This window comes from Microtus oregoni, unplaced genomic scaffold (assembly GCF_018167655.1).
Source record: "Microtus oregoni isolate MIOR12 unplaced genomic scaffold, Mior012 000094F_ref0000399, whole genome shotgun sequence".
NCBI lineage: Eukaryota > Metazoa > Chordata > Mammalia > Rodentia > Cricetidae > Microtus > Microtus oregoni.
In genome coordinates, this window is record NW_024544707.1 from 3,525,647 (window position 1) to 3,543,333 (window position 17,687).

At 37.7% G+C, this 17,687-nt stretch overlaps 1 protein-coding gene across 1 annotated transcript in view; it reads left to right on the forward strand.

The window, feature by feature from the left end:
* The window catches only part of LOC121442719 (fibronectin type III domain containing protein 3C1-like), a 51,507-nt gene extending 34,222 nt beyond the window's left edge, over positions 1-17,285 (forward strand). The window contains exons 8-25 of the mRNA XM_041644324.1: positions 1,531-1,590; positions 2,027-2,165; positions 2,692-2,745; positions 3,475-3,596; positions 3,683-3,857; positions 4,893-4,979; positions 5,361-5,499; positions 6,115-6,186; positions 7,148-7,266; positions 7,388-7,493; positions 8,068-8,174; positions 8,386-8,499; positions 9,491-9,640; positions 11,674-11,948; positions 12,262-12,474; positions 12,922-13,088; positions 15,990-16,111; positions 16,965-17,285. Coding sequence (XP_041500258.1) covers positions 1,531-1,590; positions 2,027-2,165; positions 2,692-2,745; positions 3,475-3,596; positions 3,683-3,857; positions 4,893-4,979; positions 5,361-5,499; positions 6,115-6,186; positions 7,148-7,266; positions 7,388-7,493; positions 8,068-8,174; positions 8,386-8,499; positions 9,491-9,640; positions 11,674-11,948; positions 12,262-12,474; positions 12,922-13,088; positions 15,990-16,111; positions 16,965-17,285 — 2,542 coding nt within the window. The remainder of the gene's footprint in view (positions 1-1,530; positions 1,591-2,026; positions 2,166-2,691; positions 2,746-3,474; positions 3,597-3,682; positions 3,858-4,892; positions 4,980-5,360; positions 5,500-6,114; positions 6,187-7,147; positions 7,267-7,387; positions 7,494-8,067; positions 8,175-8,385; positions 8,500-9,490; positions 9,641-11,673; positions 11,949-12,261; positions 12,475-12,921; positions 13,089-15,989; positions 16,112-16,964) is intronic.
* Positions 17,286-17,687: the final 402 nt, after the last annotated feature.

The window sequence follows — 17,687 nt, forward strand, 5'->3', positions numbered from 1 at the left end:
TGGATTTTGTCAAATGCTTTTTCAGCATCTAATGAGATGATTATATGGATTTTTTCTTTCAGTTTATTTATATGAACGATTACACTGACAGATTTTCATATGTTGAACCATCCCTGCTACTCTGGGATAAAGCCAACTTGATCATGGTGGATGATTTTTTGATGTGTTCTTGCATATGCTTTTTCAGTATTTTATTAAGTATTTATTAAATTTATTTATATGGTGCTCTATCTGCATGTACAACTGAAGGCCAGAAGAAGGCACAGATCCCATTACAGATGGCTGTGACCCACCAAGTGGTTGCTGGGAATTGAACTCAGGACCTCTGGAAGAACAGCCAATGCTCTTAAGCCCCTGACCAGTATTTTATTGAGTATTTTTGCATCAATGTTCATGAGTGAGATTGATCTGATATTTTCTTTCTTGGTTGAGTCTTTGTGCAGTATTGGTATCAGGGTAACTGTAGCCTCATAAAGAGTTTGGCAATGTTCCTTCTGTTTCTATTATATGGAACACTTTAAGAAGTATAGCTATTAGCTCTTATTTGAACTTCTGGAAGAATTCTGCACTGAAACTGTCCAGCCTTAGGCTTTTTTTCATTGGCAGGATTTTGATGACAGCTTCTATTTTCTTGTAGGTAATAAGTATATTTAAATTGTCTACCTGGCCTTCATTTAATTTTGGTATGTGGTACTTATCCAGAAAATTGTCCATTTCTTTTTAATTTTCCAATTTTGTGGAGTATATGCTTTTATAGTATGACCTAATGATTTTCTGAATTTCCTCAATATTTGTTGTTGTGTCCCCTTTTCATTTATTATTTCTGTTAATTTGGATGCTTTCTTGCTGTGGATTTGTACCACATGTTGGGCACCATTTTGTAGGTGGAGGATGCTCATTTGTTCCCAGACACTCAGATGTGAAATAATAACACAGAAAGTATATTAATTATAACACTGCTTGGCCATTCACTTAGCTAGCTCTTATATCTTAAATTAAACCATTTCTGTTATTTTATATTTTAACATGAGGCTTGTGGTTTACTGATAAGGTTCCAGGGATTTAGTCTCCTTCAGCAGCTACATAGCTTCTCTCTGACTACACATTCTTCTCTCCTCTATCTCTGGTAGGAATTCCCACCTTGTTCTATTCAGCACTGCAATAGGCCCAAAGCAGATTCTTTAGTAACCAATAGTAATAAAACAGATTCACAGCATACAGAGGGGAATCCCACATCTCTAAACAGACAGAAAGTCAAAGAGATACCACTGAAAACAGGAATAAGACAAGGTTGTCCACTGTCTCCATATCTATTCAGTATAGTACTTGAGGTTCTACCTAGAGCAATAAGAAAACAAAAGGAGCCTACTAGTGACGTTATTTTGTACACATATAATGTGGTTCAAAATTATCCAAACTTCAAGGAAAACTGTGGTTCTTTATCAGTTATTCAGGTATTATGAGACTAGGACTGCTTATTAGCTGTTAAATATAGGTGAGATCCCATGTAAACAAAGATTATCTTCACAGTGATAATGAAGTTACAGTGGATCTACATGATCTCCAGCCCTGCACAGTCTACTTTTTAAGGTAAGAAGTCTGTCTTATACAACCTGCAACCAGCCTGTAAGCCAACCAAGACTCCTTAACCTTTGAGAGTTTAGTACTTAAAATTCCTGAAGTCAGCCTGTTTTTATTTTTTTTTTACCAGCAAAATGCCCCTTCCTTTTAGGTTCAAACAACCCCACCTCCAAACTCATGTAAGAAACCCTAGTTTAATTCATTAGGTTACCCTGAAAAGAAAGGGCATGAAGATAGAAAGTAGGGGACTATTGGGAGTTAGAAGGGAGCAAAAGAGAATAATGGGAAAAGAGGGGGTATGATCTTCTATGAAATTGAGAAAATGTGAGCCGTTACTATTTATAAAGAATATATGCTAACAACAGAACAATAAAACCTGTGTCTAGAAACACAATCCTGCGACTCAGTACTTGAAAGCTTATGACAATTGTTGTTACCCTTTCAGAGTTACAACCATAAGAGACACAGAGCACAGAAATGTGTCTGAAGTGGTTAGTTTCACAACACGTGGCTGTGAACCAGACCCTCCACTTGCACCAAAACTAATTAGGAGAACCAAGAACAGCCTGAACCTGCAGTGGAAAGTAAGGATTTTACTAACAAAAGTATCTCATTGTGACTTTAAAACACTCTCCGGAATCCTGAACTTTAAAGATGGATTATGCATGCTTAATCAAACTTACTTCTCTAATGCTTCTCTTCACAATGCTCTTTCTCTTCACTCTGAGAGGTCCTGCCAAGCAAATTGAGAAATGTCAATAGAATTTAGATAATTAATAAAAAATGAACTGCCCTTTCCAGCACAGAAATTTTGGGGGTAGTCATCACAGTTATCAATAAATATATCTCTTCTTTTTCTTAAGTGTCAGTTTTAATTTCTTTCCTTTAATTCAGTGTGAAAACAGAAATTATAGAATCAGTGTGTGCATTGTAGACTGTAAAACATGTGTTCTAACCTAAAATCTGAATTGTCATAAAAGCAAGTATCCAAAAAATTGCAGTAATTTATACCACATTAAATGCATACACAATGTATATAATACACAACACATATACATATGTATTATATAAAAAGAACTTATCATAATTTTATTATTCTGATCTATGCAGGATTCCAAAGATAATGGATCCAAAATAAGCAGCTTCCTTTTGGAGTGGGATGAGGTATGCACACTTATTTTGATTTTATTTTTATTAAAATAATTTTTCATATAATATACACAAATTACTATTTCCCCTCCCTCAACTCCAGGTCCCCTGTGCATCCCCCATTCAAATCCACACATTTTGTCATTCTCCTTAGAAAATAGGCATCTAAAACAAGAAAGAAGAAAATAATAATAAGCTATATAAAAACAAGGAAACCTGAATAGGACAAAAGAAACATGAACAGAAAAAAAGAGCCAGAGAAAAAGCAGATAAACACATATAGACATAGAGACCCATGTTCACACACCAAGAAATCTCATAAGAATCAAATACCATAATATCTAAGGAAAAGACTTATAGATATTTTTAAATGGCCAGACAAAGCATTATGAGTCACTAAAAAAAATCTTAAAAAAATACTATTTGAGTTCATTTTGCCTTGGTCAACTACTGTTAGGAATGGATCCTGCCCTTAAGCGTGGTTTGGATACCCAGTGAGACTCCATGGGAGAAAATGAATTTTTCCTTTGCAAGCACTTTTCAACTGGAGATAACTTCCAGATAAAGGATGAGAGCTTGTGTCCATTTTCCCCTCTCAGTGCAGGGACCCCATCAGGCTAAAACCTCTTGCACAGATATCATGGAAAATCATTCACCTGATTGTGAATGATTAAGGTTATGATGAGTATGTGCTATTAAGTGCACTATTTTAAAATATTCTAATATTTTGTGTGCATTGTCAAGGGTAAAGGTGAAGAGTTCAAAATTTGCTACAGTGGTCCCATGAAACAGCACAAGATCTTTAAACTGACTGCTTCTACGAAGTATGCATTCAGATTAGCTGCCAAAAATCACTTCGGCTCCAGGTACACTGAATTATTTTCACTATTGAAAAATGTACAGTGCCATGAGATCCTGAAACTGGTGTTTCCACTTTTACATATCCTTTTAGTAATTACAGTGAAATAGCCGTCTTCCACACATCAGGAAACACACCTCCGGCACCGCTGCCTCCTAAGTTGAAAGAAGCAGGAGTCTATCGTTTGTGGTTGGAATGGTGTGCCCCAACAAACCCAAACCCAAATGACACTCTTACTTATGTCCTCGAGATGGAGGAACCAAGATCTGTAAGTGTCCTGTTTGGGGGCTATGATCTTTAGCCTCATCTCTCAATACCTTTTTATACTCACTTCTCACTTGGAGGGGGGAACAACCTTGAGTCCCTGTGTTCTGAATGGGCTCAGTGCAGAGCAACTGTTGGGCAAGTCTGCATAGGTTGCTCAACCTCAACTAGCTCAAGGCAACAGCAGCATCTCTGCACTCTGCTCGTTCTATTCAAAGACATCTGTTAGCATTTTCAGCTCCAGCCCTGTTCTGGCTGACTCTCTGTGGTCACAGATATCTTTCAGCACCTTTACACAATTCTGCCAAGCTGTCCACCTTCATCTCAGTTTCCTCATGTGGGTGGGCAACTATTTCATTCCATTTGGAGCTTTCAAATCTGTGTCAAAGAGCCGGTCAATTTAAACAGGAGCCACAAATTACTATGTACAAGCCACAAAATGTTAAATGGAAGAGATAACACTGAGACGTGTTCTGGGTCATAACTAATAGGCAACTTGCTCTTACATGTGCTATATCACTATGTTGTGATAAATGGAACATTTAAAACTAAAATTTATCTCCATTGTCTATTAAAACTAACTTCTCTCACACAATACATCCCTTTACAACACCACTCCTACTAGATTCACCCCAACACACACACACACACACACACACACACACACACACACACCTCCCAGAACTGCTACTCCTTCATTTCCCTTCAAAAATGAGCAGGAATCCAAGAGACAACAAGCAAACACAGTCAAACAAGATATAATATGACAAGGCAAAAGCCCTCATATCAGAGCTGGACAAGCCAACCCAATAGGAGGGGAAAACTCTCAAACACAGGCAAAAGAGTCAGAGATACACCCACTCCCACTATTAGGAGTCCCAAGAAAGCATCAAGCTAACAGCTGTAACATATATGTAGAGGACCCTTTGGGGTTCAGAAAGTCTAAGGTACTTTCTCAAGAGCATTAAGGTAAATAGTAAGTTGAAGCTAGAGCTTGAACCTAAGTTTCATTCCTAAACTCCCTGTCCTTCATTTTCAGGGATTTGGTTTTAAACCTAAATACAGTGGAAAAGATCTCTCCTGCATTGTAGAAAATCTTCAGAGAAATACTACATACAAGTTTTGGGTATGTGTCATACTATAATAACTGGTGTTGTGTTTTCATATAAGACTAAACTCTTGCCGGGCGATGGTGGTGCACGCCTTTAATCCCAGCTCTCGGGAGGCAGAGGCAGGCGGATCTCTGTGAGTTCGAGACCAACCTGGTCTACAGAGCTAGTTCCAGGACAGGCTCCAAAGCCACAGAGAAACCCTGTCTTGAAAAAAAAAAAGAAAAAGAAAAAAAAAGACTAAACTCTTTGCTGTAATAAATGGTGGCTTTTTCTTTGAAATGAAACTTTGCTTTACATTTAATTCTTGGAAATGCTCACCCAGCTGCACATTACACATTATCAAAGCAGACGTTTATTGCCAATGTCCAACAAAATGTTTTCTTTTACACAAACAGATTTTTGCCAGCAATCTGGAAGGAAGAAGCAACCCCAGCAGAGAAGTAAAATATTCTACTTGTCCAGACAATCCTGAATACCCAAAGAAACCATATGTAGTGGGAGAAATTCAAGCACACCAAGTAAAAATTGGATGGGGTAAATAATTCTTCTATGTCTAAAATTTGTTCTCTCCATAATTACTATTGAAAAGAAATCTTTCTGCAATTGCTCTAATCTTAATAAAATATTGTCATATGCATGTGAAATACTCTGCCATATAAATGAGTTATCTAAACCCTATTATTATTTTGCTAATTTGCTATTGAATTTCCTATAGGTAGTTTAATTATTCACACATGAACTAACTTTTGAACTTCATATGGATCCTTAAATAACCATCTTCCAAGTAAAATTTTAGACAACATAGGTACAATAGAAAGAAGTCTGTGTCACAGATAAATGTCAGCTTAACCAAAAGTTATATTTAAACACATTTATGGCCTCGACTAGATAAATTAAAGTTATTCCCATATTCTTTTCATTTTAGTTTCTTGCCAAGAACTTTGAAATACTATCTAAATACTTGATGAGTGATATCAAATGTATGTAACTTGTACTAGATTTGAAGATTATAACTAGTATATAGATATAAATACAACAATGTGTCATGTTTATATTTTTCTCTGTGAGAAGTTACAATTCATGAGAAAAATGTTAGTGAAAGACTTGCAAGAGTTTTCTAGATCACTTAAAATTTGTTTCTCTTTTTAGACTCCCTCAAAGACAATGGTGGGATGCACATTTCAAGTTACAGTTTAGAAGTCAGTGAAAATTCAGACGGTGGTAAGGAAACACGAATTTTAAAAGATTTTATTTCTAAATAATTGGATACTCATTTAGAAGGTATAAAAAATAGCACAGCGTTCCATAGTAAAACGGTGACTTAGCCTCACCTAATAGTAGTGTCTTATGTAACCATAGTGCACAGAAACAGTAAATCAATATAATTACACACCTATAAAACCAAACCATAATTGGAGTCCTTTGAGTTTTGATAAGAAGTGATTACTTCCCAATAGAACCAAGCTGGCCTAGGTCTGAAAAAACATGGGATAAATCCGGACTAGCTGAACATAGCGGACAATGAGGAATACTGAGAATTCAAGAACAATTGCAGTGGGTTTTTGATCCTACTGCACGTACTGGCTTTGTGGGAGCCTAGGCAGTTTGGATGCTCACCTTACGAGACCTGGATAGAGGTGGGCAGTCCTTGGGCTTCCCACAGGTCAGGGAACCCTGATTGCTCTTCGAGCAGATGAGGGAGGGGGAATTGATCGGGGGAGGGGGAGGGAAATGGGAAGCGGTTGTGGGGACGAGGCAGAAATCCTTAATAAATAAATAAATTTAAAAAAAAAAGGAAAAAAAAAAAGAAGTGATTACTTACTGATCTGTTAAAACTTTTGTTTAAGTCTACTTAGAATAAAATAATTTATCATAAAAAGATTATTATATTTTGCTGGAAAGTGATAGTGCACACGTTTAATCCCAGCATATAGGAGGGAGAGGCAGGCAGAGCTCTATGAGTTGGAGACCAGCCTGATCTACAGAGTGAGTTCCAGGATAGCCAAGGATACACAGACAAACCCTCTCTTGAAATCTCAACCCAAAAAGCTTGTTGGTCATGTTATGTTACACAATGGTTGTTTCTTAGCATATATCATGCATACATTAATTGTCGTGAGGACTTATAAAATTTAAAAGTGACCTATGAACAAATTGAGCCAAATTGCTCTTCTTCCTGCAGCAAATTTCTGGAAGATAATCTACAATGGCACTCTCCAGGAATTTCTGTACGATGGCCTCCAACCAGGCACCACATATAAACTGAGAGTCTTTTGCACTTCACCTGTAGGCCAAAGCCAGGTAAGAAATCAGAAAGGGGAGAGTTCTCAAACTGAGGGTTGAAATAAACTGTTATATTACTGAATGTTTTCTAAAGCTGATCTCCAATTTAGTAAAATAGTACAATATTCTCTATCTCTAGCCTTCTAACATATTGACAATTCAGACACCCACTCTACCTCCTGCATCTTGTAGCCCACTGCCCTCAAACAGTAAAACCAAGTGCAAGGACACAAACCTTCTCCTTGGTAAGTGAGGCTTCCTTACATGATTGACAACTGTACCTAAGCTTCTTGTCCTGTGACTTTTGCTTTGAGTGCCTGTGTTAATATCATCAGGCAAAGTTTCCTTTTAGTCTGAATTGAATGATTCTTAGCAAACCAAGGCTTGGCAATGGAAACCAAGCTTTTCTTTTGTTGTTTTTTGTTTTTTGTTTTTTCGAGACAGGGTTTCTCTGTAGCTTTGGAGCCTGTCCTGGAACTAGCTCTTGTAGACCAGGCTGGCCTCGAACTCACAGAGATCTGCCTGCCTCTGCCTCCCGAGTGCTGAGATTAAAGGCGTGCGCCATCATCACCTGGCGGAAACCTAGCTTTTTAATGCCTAAGTCAAATTATGAGGTTAATTGAAACTATAAGCTTGACGTCTATAAGCATTTTAATAGAGAAATCTTAACTTCAAGAACCATTCCTAAAAACTAGAGACTTGGAATGGAGCTAAAGGATAGTGTATGTGTTTAGCATAAACAAGAATGGACTCAAACACTAGTACATAAATAACTAATTTGGGGAGGGGAGAACTGAGTGCATTTTACATATTTTATAGACAATCATTCCATTAATGGGAACTTGGAAACAGTTGTGTGTGGCAAAAAAACAAAAGGCCCCTGGAATGACAGAAAGGAGTATCCAGACACTGAAACAAAATGTACAGTAAGTAAATGACTTCCTGAAGAACCCACAGTTTCTGGCCAAAATCATAAAATAGGAGAAGAGAAGTTGCACTGCCCAGGTGACCCACCTGAACTTCAGTTCACTTTGAGTGAATACATGCTTGCACTGTACTTGCCGTCCAGGTAAGGAGTGACCACGCCTGCAAAGTCATACATGGGTTTGTTTATTTGTATGTTTGTTTAATTTGTAGCTTGGATCTACTTCAATGAAGTGTGAAACTGTACCAGCCCGGCACCCTCCTTCTCAGTGTGGTACACCTGTGCTAAGCTGCAAGGGTCCAACCTGTGTTGCTGTCAGTTGGGAGGTATTTCACTAATTCAACTTCTTATTAATTGTGCTGATACACAAACATGCTAATGGGTTAGAACATTTCTAGGGAAAACTTGAAACCTCTCATGAATCATAGAGTAGAATTAGGATCCCGTAACCCTCAGAGCTTGGTTTCTAGAACATACCTAAAACTTGATACCCGTAATATCAGGAAGACTACAAAACTGATATTCTGCTCTTCAGATATCAACTATAAAAGCAGGGATCAAAATGGGTTACTAATTGAGGTTTTAAAGCTAATGCAAGAGACAGCTAAGGTAAATCATTTTATAAAAGTTTAACTTTCTGTGCTGCTGAGGACTGAAGCTGGGACTGATTCATGCATGCTAGGCAAGCGCGCTACTTCTGAACAATATCCCCAGCCCAGAACTTGCTATTCTTTGAAGAACATCATTGAAAAATCTTCTGGTACCATTTCTAACCTGTAACTGCAAGCTGGTACATAAGGTATATTAAAGATTTAAAAATATGCTTTTAACAACCCATGTGAATGTCTTACCAAACTACTTACGTTCTTAAGGTTGAACATTAACCTAATTATTTAGGCGAATAGGTTCATTTGGGTTGTTCTTTTTTCCCCAGTCTCAAGCATTGGTTTATTTTTTAACATTGACAGAAAGGCTTAGTCTGTTAATAATGTGTGACAACACTGATTTTTAACTTATGTAGGCCAGTTCACCAGGGCATGTGATCAGTGGTTTATCATACTAACCAATGGCAATGTTAAACAATATTAATATATTCGTTTTCATTCATCTCAGTTGTGAAATCAGCGTGTTCTTTTTCTTACTCTAACTTGTGCCTTTGAATGTGGTTCTAGTGTCCAGCCTGTGTTTGTTCCTATCCATCTCTATCCTGTTTCACTTGATGGATTACAAGCTTCATGTGTTATTTTGCTCCATAATATCTCATATAGTGACCACTTAGAAAAAGGATTGAATTTCTGTGTGCATTTCGTCTTTCAGATTCCTAAATGCAATGGTGCTGAAATCACTGCTTACCGACTGCAGTGGGGACAAGATGAAGATTCCATGCACTTGATTTACACTGGCCCTTGTATGCAGTACGAAGTCAAAGGCCTTATTCCAGCAACCACATATTTTTGCAGAGTACAGGTAGAGTTGACATTTTCTTCACTATAAAGAAGGCAATAGCTATTAAAGTGCACTTCCCATATATATATAGAATACTAGTGTCATTTCCAGTGTAAAGACCAGAGTAAAGTCAAGAAGGGAAGGATTTCTAAGAATATTGCTTATCTTTGACTACAGCATTTAGTGTACCTTCCATTCCCACTTGATCTGTCATATTTCCATTATATTTCTGTGGGTTTTCAGATCTCTCTTAACTTAGCAATTATCTAAATTGCTTATTTAAAACACTGACTTGAGTCAGGGCTGTTGTACATGCATATATTCCCACAATTTTAGAAAATGAAGAGGAGGATTGCCACAGGTTTGAGGTAAGAATGGGACATGAGGAAGGGAACTCAGATAGCGTCCTCTCCCTTGGAAGCTGAACTCTTACTTGGAAGTTGAGGGATCAGGCTTTGGTCTTGATTGCTTACAGGTTTGACAGTTTGGTTGGTCTCAGGAGTTCACCAGACTGAAGAGAAAGGATATGTTGAGTGGCTGGGCTTAACGGAGCACACCTTTAATCCCAGCATTCTGGAGGCAGAAGCAGGTGGATCTCTGTGAGTTCAGTGCCCAACATGAAAAGAATAGGGAGGAGTTAGGGGACTTCACAGGATTTCTGGGTTCTAATACAGTCTGGTTAAGGTATGCAAGTAAGGACCCCGTTCTGAGGGAGAGGGAGAGTAGCAAGACAAGGGTCAGACTGGGAAGGGGTAAGAGAGGATGCCTTCAGTCCTCATTGTCCTTCAGAATGCAGATGAGGCATACCAAGCTGCATCTTTAATGAGATTCCAGAAAGGGCTGAGAGGATAATGATATTTGGTGGGAAGGTGTTCTGGGAATAAGGCAGTCTGTCTCCAGGGACAAAGGATGATATGTCTGAGTCTCCATAGACCCACAGGGGAAAATGGGTATTTGAGTATTGGAATATACTGCAAAAGTGTCTTTGAGGGAGGTATGCACTAGTTAGTGGTGTCAGGTAATTATCTGGACAACATTTGTCCCACACTATGTGGTCTGTCTGATCAAAGATGTAGAAAACAAGACAAGGACACATTTATTTTAGTTAAAGCCGAGGGCGCTTCTCAGAAAACAATTATAGAGCAAACTTCCCTTATACAGTCTAGGGTTTTTATAGGGCTTGTGGAAGAGGCTATTCAGTGGGCAAAGTGCAGAATGGCCTGATCATTTAGATGGGATGGTGTTCTCAAACTAGAATGTGTGGGAATGGTATTAGTGGCTTTGCCTTTGAAAAATTGTAAACTGTCAATTGCTTGACAGAAGGGGTTAATAAGGCTGACAAGGATGAAAACAATAAAGGGCCTGGAGTGATCAGTGTAAGAGGCCATGGGTTCATCTGCACAAGAAAGGAATGGACACAAATCACTGATTTCTGGAATACAACAGCATTATATTTACAAACTCAGAACACTTTTATACATGAACACTAGAAGTGAAACTGGTCCTCAAAAATCACAAAGCACTGAAACCTACGTGATGTGTAGCCCTGTAGTTATGAAAGAACTTGTGTCTATATAATAAAGACAATTAGAATTTCCAGCAGAATTATTCAACGAGTTTAAAGAGAAATTAGCAGTGAGTTTACATATTTCTTTCTAGAATGAAACAATTAAACACTAAGTAAAAGCATAAACCACCAGGCACATACATGTAGTATCAACTACTTGAGTCTGAAATGCTAGGATCCCTTAAGTCCAGAGGTTTCGGTCCAACCTGAGCAACATAACAAGTACCTGTCCCTTAACAATAAATAAATAAAAGTGATAAGAAAAATGAAGAAAAGCTTAGTGTCATAGTTGATGAGTCTTGTGGGGGGGGGTTAATTATCTAAAATTAGAAACGCAGACTGCAAGTTTCAGAATGTATTTCTCCAATGTAGAACCAAATTGTTAGAATATGAGTTTATGATGCACTGTTTCGTTATGCAACAAAATGGCTCATGCACAGAAAATCATCAAAATGAATTGCTAACAAATGTTGCATGTGTTTGTCAGGCTGTCAATATAGTTGGGGTTGGAATGTTTGGAGGAACTGGAAAAGTAACTACACCGGGAACTGTACCCGCCAAAGTTCCAATGTTACAAGAAGTTGAAGACAAAGTTCCTGCCAAACTATCTTCATCTTGCATAGCTATCCGATGGGAGGAGCCAGACTGCCATGGCTCTCCAATCAGTGGATATAACATCGAGTATGGAGATAAAAAAATCTTGACTGTTGATAGAGTAACAGAGTATGTTCTGAAAAATCTACAGCCTAATACTACATACGGGTAAGTCACTCATATCTTATTTTGGGAAGGTGGAAAGAATGTTGAGAATGTTGAGCAGATCTGCTTTTGTGTATTTAATACACTTCAGATTTCTTTTGAAAAGAGTTCTGGCTCATTGGTGAAATTTCATATTAGTAAGAAACATTTCTGCCTCTCCTCAATAGTTTTCAATATTAGTTCTACTTTGGAAACTTGTCTTGTAATCAGTATAATAGTCATTCTATATAGAGATAGAGTGGGTTAGCTTATATGAAGAAAAGTATTTCCTCTATTAAATATAAATTCATATATTTTCATTTATTTTTACCACTAGAATCAGAATTCAAGCTATTAATCATTACGGACTAAGCCCTTTTAGCCCATCAATAAGAAGCAAAACCAAACCAATACTACCCGCACCTCCACAGCTTGATTGTGTGGTCCAAGGACACCAGAGTCTCAGACTCAAATGGGGGAATGCATCACGGAAAAAATCACATGCCAACTCTATAAGCTACAACTTACTAATGGAGGATCAACCTGGCAGGTAACCTATTTACCATTTAAAGTCTATTGTAATTAGAACACTTTGAACTGCTATATCTTGCCAGCCATTCTCTATCTCTCTGGGTCTCTGTCTCTCTCTCTCTGTCTCTCTCCCTCTCTCTCTCACACACACACACTGAAATCTGTAGTTTCAGTGAACGAAGTCGAAATGAAAACAACACCAATACTTTTAGTCCTTGTCCAAGGATAAGCTGTGTATTTTCCCTTCTTACTAACCACTTTTCCTTTACCTAGTGCAATGTAAGTACCAGAGAACAGAAGTTTTGGAAGAAAGAGAGAAAGCCTGCCACCCTGACAGTATTAATCTTGTGACTTGATTTCTTTCTTGCCTTTTTCTTTGTTTTCTCTTTCTGGCTTGTTTTGACTTTCTTGGGTTCAACTGCTGATTATAACATTGCTTCCCTAATCTTTATCTTTTTCCTCTCAGATTTTCTGTCATTTACCATGGGCCTGATCTGACTCACAAAGTGCAAAAATTGAGTGAATATACACAATACAAGTTTAAAATCCAGGCATGTAATGAAGCTGGTGAGGGACCACAGTCTGATGTCTACACTTTCACTACAACAAAAACCCCACCTGGTGCTCTTAAAGGTAAATGATGCATGCAGACACTGAACATTTTCTTAGAGCTTCCTCAGCACACACATATAAGCAGTAATTAGAAAATGCTAAGTCAAGAGAGGCAGCAAGGCTCAGAAGCACAAATGCCACATGCACTCTCTCATGGAAATTCTGACTTCTAAATTTTATATAAATGTATTTAGGTGAGAGTCAGTATGGGTAGAGGTGAGGAAAGTAGAAATCATAAGACTAGGGGAGACTCTAAGGAAAGGGGTAGAAAGGACATGAAACACATATGACATTAAAGTAGAAGGGGATTGAGGAGGTTGAGGAGTACAAGTAGTAAGACGGAGCAGGAAACTGAGATGCACAGCTGATGGAGAACCTAAACAAACTCAAAACGTTTGAAAACGCCATAAGAAAATCTCTTTCTTTCTTTGCTGATTTAAAAATTAAATGAAGTGTCAAGGCTTATAGGTTAAGAGCCCCAGCTCCACTTGCTAAGCACCTGGGTTCAATTCCCAGCACCGATACGGCAACTCACAACTGTCTGTAACTCCATTTCTGGGTATCTGGCTCCCTTGTATGGTAATACCTGTAGGCAAAACATGAATGCACATAAAATAATAATGAATAAATTATAAAAAACTGTAGGGCAGTGGTCATTCACACCTTTAATGCCAGCACTCAGCGGGACAGAAGCAGGTGGATCACTGTGAATTCGAGGCCAACCTGGGCAACAGAGCTAGTTCCAGGACAGGCTCCAAAGCTACAGAGACCCAGTCTCATGAAACAGAAAAAAAATTGTAAAAATAAAATTAAATTAAATCTTGGGTCTAGAGAGATGGTTCAGTCATTAGGAGCCCTGCATGCTCTTCCAGAGGACCCGGGATCAATTCCCAGTGCCTACATGGCATCTCATAGCCATCTGTAGCTACAGTTCCAGGGGATCTAGTGCCCACTTCTGTCCTCCACAGGCACCAGGCACACATAGTGAAGACATACATATATGTAAGCAAAACATCCCCACACATAAAATAGGTAAATAATTTAAAATTTAAATTAAATCCTAAAATTAGCAGCAGTGATTTTTAAAATACACTAATAAAATATCAGGAAAGTAGTTCTTAATGGTGTACTTAAGGAGCAATGAAAAGATTTATCAAGACTTCAAACCTGGTGGTGGGGGCACACACCTTTAATCTCAGCACTTGGGAGGTAGAGCCATGCAAGTATTTGCATTCAAGGCCAGCCTGGTCTAATGAGTGAGTTCCAAGACAGCCAAAACTGTTGTACTGAGAAACTCTCTCAAAAAGAAAATTTAAAAAGGATTACTAAAACTGCTGCCATCAATATTTTTCAAATATCTTAGAGATCAGCACTGTAGGTTTTAAGAGTAAGACATGGAGCTGAAGAGAGGCCTCAAAGGTTAAGAGCACTGGTTGCTCTTGCATAGGACCCAGGTTATGTTCCCAGCACCCATTTGGTGGTTTACAATCATCTGTAAATCCAGTTCCAGAAAATCCATTTCCCTCTCACACCTCTGTGAGCACCCAGCATACACATTGGTGCCCATGCCAATATGCAGGCGAAAAACAGGCTCCTGGTTTCCAAAATGGTGTGCTGCCCACATTGTGACATCCACTCATTGTTACACATTATATTTTCATAAATGGATTGTTATAAGTATTCAGGCCCAAAACTATACTAGGTGTTGGGGATCTTATTGTAGCACTGAGCCTTTCTTAGGGTGGGCTTGAAGCACAAAAACCATGTACTGGGTTGACATACTTCAGTTAACAAGAACAGTTAGCCAGAGGTGAAACTATAAAAGCCAAAAAGCAAAGTTAGGACATTTAGAGACTTTTCCAGAACTATGGACTTTAAACTCAGTTGTTCTAAGGTCTGGGGCATGTTACAATCAGAAGCTAAGTGTTATGTATCAACTAACCATGAATCCAAGTTGGCAGGTCCCAGAACCTCAGGTTTGAGGATTATTTTTCCCTCTCCCAGGTGTGATGGTCGGTTGATTCGATCTTTCCACAAGAACTCTATCACTATTAATTTTCATTTATTTTATGTGAATTGGTGTTTTGCTTGCAAGTATGCCTGAAGATGGCAGATCCCCTGGAACTGGAATAACAGATACTTGTGAGCTGCCATATAGGTGCTGGGAATCGAACCTGGGTCCTCTGGAAGAGAAGCCCATGCTCTTAATTGTTGAGCCATCTCTCTAGTTCCCAAGTTCAATCACTAATATGAAATCATTCTTCTCCAGTGGAATGCTAACTGAAACACATTCAAATTAAATTAATTCTGAATAAAAGACAATAATGCTTTCTTCTTTTCCTGACTAATGTCCCTATATGTTTAAGCCCCATTTTCTTAAAATGTAGAGACTAACAACATGAAGCGAATAGTGTGCTCCTTCCGACCTCACACAGTTGTTGCACTCCTAAAATGTAATTACTTGTCCTTATGAAAATGTTTTTAAATGTAAAATATACCACATGAACACAATGCAGATTATTATAAAAGGAGAAACCAAAATTTAAATTAATATAAATAGAAAATATAAGAATGCATTATTAATATATAACTTCATCAAGGTTTTGCTACAATAATGATGACTGATGGTATAACAAAAGTAATTTCAATAATAAATATTGTTCTGTTGGGTGTGGTAATGTACACCTTTAATGCCAGAACAAAGCTAGTCTGATCTTCATAGGAAATTCCAGGCCAGCCACAGCTACATAGGAAAACCATCTCTCAAAATACAACATAAATATCTTTCTTAAAGATAGTTACATGTTTCTCATATTAGGTCTACATGTGCTTGTAACGACTGTGTGGTTTAAGTCATTTTGATGTATTCGGCATCATGTAGAAAAAACCAGAACATTCTAAAATGCAATTTTCCTTTTCCAGCCCCTAAATTACATCCACTGAATAGCAACATTTGTGAAATCAAATGGGATTCCTTGGAGCCAATTAAAGGTGATCCCATTGTTTACTCTCTTCAAGTCTTCACTGGAAAGAAAGTTGAACAGGTATATTCTTTCACATTTAGCCTCTAATATTCTGCCAGACACGATAGCTCCTCATTGTAGCCTCAGCACTTGATGGGTAAACACAGGAGGATGAAGGTATTCTTTGGTTACATAGCAAGTCTGAGGGTATCCTGGGCTCTACGGGGTCTTGTGTTTTATATATGGGGGATGGGCATTACAGGAGGATGAGGATACTCTTTGGTTACATAGCAAAGCTGAGGGTATCCTGGGCTCTACAAGATCTTGTATTCTTGAAATAAAAAGTATGCTGGGGGATGGGCATGCATCTTTAATCCCAGCACTTGGGAGTCAGAAGAAGGCAGATCTCTGAGTTCTAGGTCAGCTTGGTCTACAGACTGAGTTTCAGGACAACAAGGACTACACAGAGAAACCGTGTCTCAAAAAAATATTGTAGTTCTATGTCTAGATGAGGTTAGAGCTTTTAGAGGGTGGTATGTTATGTTTAAGGGTGTTTAAAGTAACTAAATTTTACCCCAAAGTTTAATGTCATCTGTAATATTTATATACATAATCTAGCTTATTCATTTAATTAGATCATCACCATTGAATTATGTAGTATTTTTTAATTCCACAGAGCACAATCCATGTTCAAGTCCAGACATGAAATAATTAATTCTCAACAGTTGTAGGGTTTTCTTATGCTTTATTGAACATAATTAACTAATAAATACTAAATACTCCCAGAACATTAGAGACATTGAGTAAAATTTTACACTTGTTGTGAATATGTTCATAAAATTAAAGAATTTTTGGTTTCCTTGTAATAAACACTATACAATATAGTTTTAATTGGAAAAAAACTGCAATTTTCATTTGATTTCTTTTCCTTTAGATTTACAAAGGACCAAATACCACCTTTTCCTTTTCCAACTATCTTGCAAATTCAAAATATTGCTTCAAGGTCTGTGCCGGACGCCAATATGAAAATTCTGATGGCATACAAGAGCTCTGGGGGCCATATAGCTCTAGCTCACTTTTGTCAACTTATAAGCCTCAGTCTGGGTGTGGCAAAGGCAGTGGAAGGAAAAGAAGAAGCAAGCACAATAACAAGATAGAAATGAGTGATAACACCTTTGTTCTGTCCCTTCTGACTGGATTTGTACTTATTGCCATTTTGTGTGCTGTTTCAATTCAACAGTTCCTGATCAATTAGTCTATTCTTTTAGAAATTAGGAAAGCACACTACATCAAATTTAGAAAACCTTAGATACATCTTCACTCACACTTAAAAAATAATGCTTATTGAGAGAAACTAGTAAGAGATTAAAAAAAAAACTCTGCTCACTATTTAAGAACTTATAATGTGGCAGTAAAAGAGAATTTTTAGGAAAATTGATGTACCTTGAATTCCATCATTTTGTCAAAAAAATTTACATTGTTGTGCAAAACTACAAACTTTTGTAAAACTATTTCCTCCCTTAAATTTTCAAGCCAATCTTTTCCAAAAATTTTGAGACTATGAGGTAACATCATTGTTCTGGAATGTCATTTGGAAGAAAATACTAAAATCACTTCTACTTGTCCAGTTAAATATCCATATGAAGAAATAAAAAGT